The sequence below is a fragment of the Ceratosolen solmsi genome, unplaced genomic scaffold (assembly GCF_000503995.2).
Source record: "Ceratosolen solmsi marchali unplaced genomic scaffold, CerSol_1.0 scaffold29, whole genome shotgun sequence".
Classification (NCBI taxonomy): Eukaryota; Metazoa; Arthropoda; class Insecta; order Hymenoptera; family Agaonidae; genus Ceratosolen; species Ceratosolen solmsi.
In genome coordinates, this window is record NW_011948417.1 from 4,335,850 (window position 1) to 4,342,878 (window position 7,029).

The window sequence follows — 7,029 nt, forward strand, 5'->3', positions numbered from 1 at the left end:
AAATATGTTTGAAATTATGCAATATATTCCAAGGTAAGGTAATGTAGTTAATAACATTTATTAATTGTTATGTGAGTCAAAAACTCGAATCAGATTCAATTCTTGAAAATACTATTAGAATTAGAATAGAAACTATGCTCGTAAATATAAATATACGAATATTTTTCAAATAATGAATTTTATTTACTAAGTGTAAATGATTCGGCACATTACATTTATTTACTATATACATGTATAAACATGTATATATGAATATGTTTATAAGTATTTTGTAATATACAATGACAATATCACTATCGATTATGAAACTTATGTAATTATATTAAATTTTATCTAAATCTCATAGTCTAAAATAAATGTATTTATAAATCAATCAAAAATATTTGAATTAAAATGGTAAGTTGAGATTATATAGTTGGATGTTCATTCGTGGGATTTGTGAAACATCATTTAGACAGTGGAGCAGTTGTGCCGCCATAAAAAATTTAATGCGCAATAGCAGTTATAAAATTTGTGATAAGACTAGATGAATGCCTTCGTTACGTTATTATCAAAGTTTCCGTATATTAATAATTATAGAGAGTTGGTTGACTTAAAAGGCTGGATGGTCCTTTCCTACTGTAAATACTGCCGTGAAGTATTGGGAAAAAATTTTGCCTATGTATTGTTCCTCTTTTAAGGGCCAAAAACCTTCTAAAAATCCAATATGACCGCCTCTTGACGTCACGATCATAGCGACATTCTTCGATGCACTGACTTCTTTGAGCGGTATGGCTGTAACATTTTATTAATTATTTCATTTTTTTTTTCTTTCTTTCTTATCCTTTTTTTTTTTTTTTTTTTTTTTTTTTTTTTTTTTTTTTTTTTTTTTTTCTACATGAGCACGCGCGCGCGCTCTCTCTCACGCATATATACGTAAAGAATTGAATGATGTAAAGAATTAGCGTATGTTTTTTGCGTGCAAATTGACTATGTGATGATTAATTAATTTTCTTCCTACCTTGCAAAGGTTGAAATGGATCGTCCGCGGCGCTTAGGCAGAGTAAAGGTACTTCGACAAGATGCAATTTATTATGAAGTGTTGCTTTAGAATAATAATGATATGCATCTCTATAGCCAAAGTGACGTGATGTGAAATTTTCATCGAATTCTCGGACAGTTTTACTCTGTAAATATTTTATTTACATTAGAAAAGAGAAAGAGAAAATGAAATTTTTTTCATCGCTAGATTGAAAATTATATAAATTACCTTATACACTTCCTTTAAGTCTAATTCAGGGAAGACCTTATCGACAACATGGCTTTTTAATATTCTTTGCAAATTATCACAGAGATATTTATTCAACATTAGGTTTAAAAATGGCTTTTCAATGCTTTTGGTTGCCTCAAAAATATTCATCGGTACTGATATAATCAAGGCTGCTTTTAGCTTTCCAATCGCATTTCTGCCATATTGTGCCAAGTAGTTTCCGAGCAATAACCTGAATAAACGAAACAAGCCAATTGATAATAATTTTATTACAAATATTTAATTATCTAAGAACTTACCCTCCCATAGATATCCCCGTCGCTGCTACAGAAATGTGCGGATTGAGTTTTTTTACATGATCGATAACCTCTGCAAGATCTTCGCAACTGGATGCACAATATAACTTTGGTGTCTATATATATATACGCACACACACACAAACACATACATATATATATATATGCACATATACATACACATTTTTTTTTTTTTTTTTTTTTTTTTTTTTTTTTTTTTTTTTTAAGCGAAATAATATAGAATATCGATTACCGAGCTTTAATAATAATAATTTTCTATTTTATTTATTTTAAAACTGCTGGCTATTATATTTTATTGTTGCGCAGGTTAAAACGATGAAACGAGCATATTTAAAAGTTTGAGATTTTAAAGTAAAAAATTGAAAACTCTTGCATAATAAACGATTTATTAACTTTCATCGCATAATATTTTGCAACTGGCAATAATTCTTATTTTTAGTAATATTGTTCAGAATTTTAAAGATACAATTTTTTGTTTCGTTTCGTTTCAAATGATATTTTAATAATTATTATTCAATGATAATTATGATTAATGTATTATCGTTATCGTTTTGTCTTCTTTAGCTTGATAAAGTAAATCCTAATGGGCCTGTTTGTAAAACGCAACAAGTTAATCGAATTTTTCATATTTTTCTTTGAATAGATAATAAGTACAGACACGGTGGCCCATATAAAATCTCTTGCAACTTACATTTATTTGTAATGATTGTACAATTGCAGTTGCACTATGCGTATCGAGTCTGCTTCTTTTAATTGCATTTATATTAATGTAAGCTGAATACGAGTATTACGAGTTTGCATTTTACCTTAATTTTTACGCCACCCATGCCTCTGTAATTAAATATCACACATTTCATGCCCGAATTTTTGGCCCCGTACACAAGGCATTTAATATATTCGGCTTGACTGGCACCTGTTAGACCAGGTAAAATAATAACGATTGGCGACATTGCATTTGAATTTTCTTCTGCCCAGTCTAAAGCCACTTCGCCACCATCCGACAAAGTTAATATTTCCCTGAAAGAATCATTTGCCCCGTTTATTGTATCGTCGAAGCATATTATTCTATCATCATTTTTCATTTTGGCCTTTACTTTCTAATTACAAGAAATAATCACAAGTACCTTCGATATTTCACATGTGGTAATATTCGTGCACGTATAACACTTGCGAATATTGTTTGTGCCCGAGATTCGAAACACCATAATGTCGGCCAGAATTTGCTTTTAAGAATCGGTAGATTTGCCGATAAAAAGTCACTAAATGGACCTTTTGCACAAACGAATATTGGTATCTGTAAAAGAGAAAATTTCATCACTGATGAAACATAAAATAATAAATTCAAATAAAATTACATATTAAATACCATTTATTACCAAGTTTTTATCGCGTAACTTTAGCATTATCAATGGCAAAACAAAAAGAAAAAAAAAAAAAAAAAAACTAATTCATTACTTTATTATAAATTATTGGACAGACGAATTGTCATTTATTAAGTAAATTATTAACACTAGTTTAATAAATAAAAGAAAATATGTCGATATAAAAATTAGTATTTGAAAACTTATATTCTCATTTATGTCTTATAAGATTTAGAAAGCACACTATACGTAATATAGATACTTTGACCTTACAAGACCTCATTTTTATGACATACTCTTACTATACTTCGACGTGGAATAATATACTTTTATTAAACGATAGCTTTTATTTTTCAAAAATTCAATTAATGACCTACAAATTTCTACACAACGACAATGAAAAATAATTATCCAATATTGAAAAAAATTTCTTCTTTCTTTTATCAATAAATTCATATTTACAAATTCATTTTTTATATTCTCTATTACGACTATTGTAAAAGATTGGAATAAATGTTGAAATGTTTAGTCATTCGTTTTAACGTTACTTTTACTAAGTGGAGCTTTTTATCTCTCAATTCATTTGTTCACATTCAAGCTTATAAAAACCTAAACATAATTTCGTACGATTTTTTCAGAAAAATAATCTACCCTTTATGTATAAGTGTTTATTTAAAAAAATAATTTATTCACGATACTAGTTACGGTTTTTATAAAAGCTCAACCATAAATTTATCCGTAATTTACCTCGCATAAATTGTCCAATAAGCCATTTATTCCACGTATAAACTAATTCTAAATTTATATATATATATATATATATATATATATATATATATTTGTTATTATATTTGTAATATTAATAACGCATTGTCATACTGATTACCTTTATATTATAATATTTTTCTTTGCTAATACAATTCTATTGCGTAAGAGATATTCCTCATCCAATATGCGATATATGCTTTGCAGGTTATCTCTATGACCTTTTACAAGCCATGTATTTTCAATAATATATATAATAATAATTAAGAATTTATTTTTAATGGCGTTAATTATAATTTAATAATTAAAATAAACTGTTTTATTTATTTATAATAATATAATTAATAAAGTAGAATAATGCTAGAGGTAAAATTTTATAAATTTCCTCGCGATTTCATGCTCTCAATATCCATATTCATTTAACTAATAATCTATTAATAAACAATCAAAATTTAATTAAAATATTCATTCATTTTTTTTAAAAAATTTCATTTACTATGTATTCGCTAACCAATTATAATAATTATATGTCAAATTTGCTGATATTAAAGTAAACAGACTATCAAAATGTTTATAATTTATTGCATAAAATTTTATCGGATTGCTAATAATATTTATTTTTTTTAATATTGCGACATTTCTTTGTGTGCGCGCTAAATGTATCTGTTTGTTACAATTTATCCGTAAATTATAACTACTACTTTTCAACATTATTATCAACAATTTATAATGGATATTTTCTTATATTGTTTCATAAAAAAAAAAAAAAAAAAAAAAAAAAAAAAATAAATTAATAGGATAATTAAATTTATTAAATCTTATTAAATCTTATTCGTCGTTTTATAAATCTTTTATTATCGCGTTAGGGAAATTCAAGTCAATTAAATATTAATAAAAAATATTACGATTAATCTTGGAAATTTTATTTTCATAAGATATTCTTTAAATATATTTGATTTCATTTATTTGATGCTCATGGTTTCATTGTGTTTAGCTGAAAAAATATTAGACTTTCAATATTATTAAGTTATAAATCGTCTTATTTATGATAATTTTAATTGAATAAAATATCTGTGGATAAAAAAAATTTTAAATTATAAAATCTATAATTGCCGTTAAAAATCATTTCTGCTTTAAATAGTCGATTTAACTTTTGCAGATTATAAACTTGAGATAAAGGTTATTTTCATTGCGTAAAAACGGTAAATAATAAAAGTTTTCTTTCTTTGTTAAAGGAGCCAGCAATCGATGGCATAGTAAATGTTTATAGAACTTTCCCTATGTAGTTTTCAAACATGGATGCAATGAATTCTTTTCTAAATGATTTTTAATAAGTTATGACAAATTCTTATGATGTTGTTGTCAATTATCAGATTCTAAATTGTGTAATAATTAAAGTATAAAATTATTTGATTAATTTACAAATATAAATAGTTTTTCATGTAATAATGTAATATTTGTAAATTCGATTTCTTGTAATTTATAACTGATTTTATATATCAATCAAAGCGGAAATAAACAATTTTTTCCTTTTTTTGCATAATTCTAATTTTTGTTTTTGTTTTTTTTTTTTCTATACAAATACTATTATCTAATAACGCGAAGAAGAATATTATAGTTTGTCATTAAAATATTAAATAAGTTTTTTATAAACGGAAGACGATAATTCAAATCTGGTTTATGTTAAAAAAAAAAACAAAAACAAAAACAAAAACAATAATAATAATAATAATAATAATAATAATATTGATATATAGATAGACGCATATATGCATATTTATGTATAAAGTGCGTAATAAAAGGGTCAAGTGATATTTTTATGTAAATATGACACAGTCATTGAAGCATCGACGGGTAATTGAAATTTAATCAATTGTTCGACTTGTTTCAAACGAAAGCCATGTGTAAAGCATAAATGTAAATTATATTTTGTTGTATTTTTTATAGTTTATATACATGTTCGGAAAATGAATAAATTTTTTAATTTATTTTCGAGGAGAAAAATGTATTAATATTTGACTCACGGAAATCTACTTTAATCGCCATTTATTTTAAATATTCTCGAGCCTTAGCATAATGATTTGGTGTTTATGGGATGATATTTAAAAAAAAAAAATATCTATAATTAGAATGATTAGATTGCGAATGGGTATATAACTTTTTCCCGAAATCAGCGAGCATGTGTATGAAATTTTGTGCAATCCCGTCCGTTTTTAATCGGCAAGTGAATTTAGTGAATGTTGTCGGGCGAAAATTTAGGATATTATGCCCGATAACAGTTAAGTTAAGCTCGAAGCGATTCCTGTGATATAGCTCGAGTAAAAACCTACGTATATTCTTAAAGGAGCGACGTGTGTGTATAATCTTGTTTAATTCCTTCTTATACATTTATTGAATTGACGAAGGACGTAGAGTTAAGTTAATGTCATTAGAGTACATTAGTCAATAAAAGTACATGTTGCGCATTAACGACAGCCAACATCGACGAGTGAGGCCGGAGAGACTTTTGAATTTTTGCATTTGATAATGAAAGTGTCTTTAAGACGTCGTGGTCGCGTTTTAATGTAACAAAAGAATGTCGAGATCGGCAAGAGTGAGAGTCGAGGTGCCCATAATGTGCCACGCACGTACCAATGAATAATAAGCGCTTGGACTGTTTGGAAGGAAGAAAGGACGGGAGAGCTAGGTAGCCCAGGCCTAGGGCTTGAGTCTCGATACCGGGATCGGCGACTGACCTTCACCACCTCGAAGAAGTAATAAGCGCAGAATCCGAGGCCGAATAGGGCGCCGCAGCAAAACTGGGGCACGCAGAGAGCGGATTCGAGGAAGTCGAGCGGCATGATGGCCCAGAGCCCGTCCATGGGTGGGCAGCCGAGACAGAGCAGCGGCCTCGTCAATGAGATCGAAGGGACGAGACTCGCATCGCCCTCGAGCTCCTCGCGACAACTGTGTCAGCGTCGCGACGCTGTCTGTCTCGACGACCGCGTGTCCGTTGCGACCAACCCCATCTGACGTGCGTCCGCGACTCTCCCGAGGAGGATGGAAGCCTGCCGAGCGGCTCGATAAGGGCCTGTAAGATAGAAGAGGTCTCGAGTCGCGTGACCTTCATGCCGCTCTAAACCCAACTTGCCGACTCGCCGTTACGTACGATTCGCTCGCAATTGCTCCCTTCGAACTCCCGTTCCTTTCCTGGCCATTGGGTCAAGCCATGGGCGTGTGCCTTTCTCTCTGCTCCACGCGCATTTATTCTTTTACATTTTTGAGCCAGCCGATGAAATATCGCCTGATTTCTCGATCCGTGCGATGCGTGCAATCGCGTGTAATATCAAAAAGAAGA

General features: G+C 29.5%; 1 protein-coding gene across 1 annotated transcript; it reads right to left on the reverse strand.

Annotated features, from left to right (window-relative positions):
- Window positions 1-277: 277 nt before the first annotated feature.
- Window positions 278-6,706, reverse strand: LOC105359695 (abhydrolase domain-containing protein 3-like). Its single transcript, XM_011496341.1, has 7 exons — window positions 6,428-6,706; window positions 2,691-2,860; window positions 2,373-2,583; window positions 1,549-1,661; window positions 1,250-1,481; window positions 1,001-1,166; window positions 278-774 (listed from the first exon to the last, which is right to left on the reverse strand). The coding sequence occupies exons 1-7, from the start codon at window positions 6,551-6,553 to the stop codon at window positions 593-595; spliced, it is 1,200 nt and encodes a 399-aa protein (XP_011494643.1). The 5' UTR covers window positions 6,554-6,706; the 3' UTR covers window positions 278-592.
- Between the last annotated feature and the right edge of the window lie 323 nt (window positions 6,707-7,029).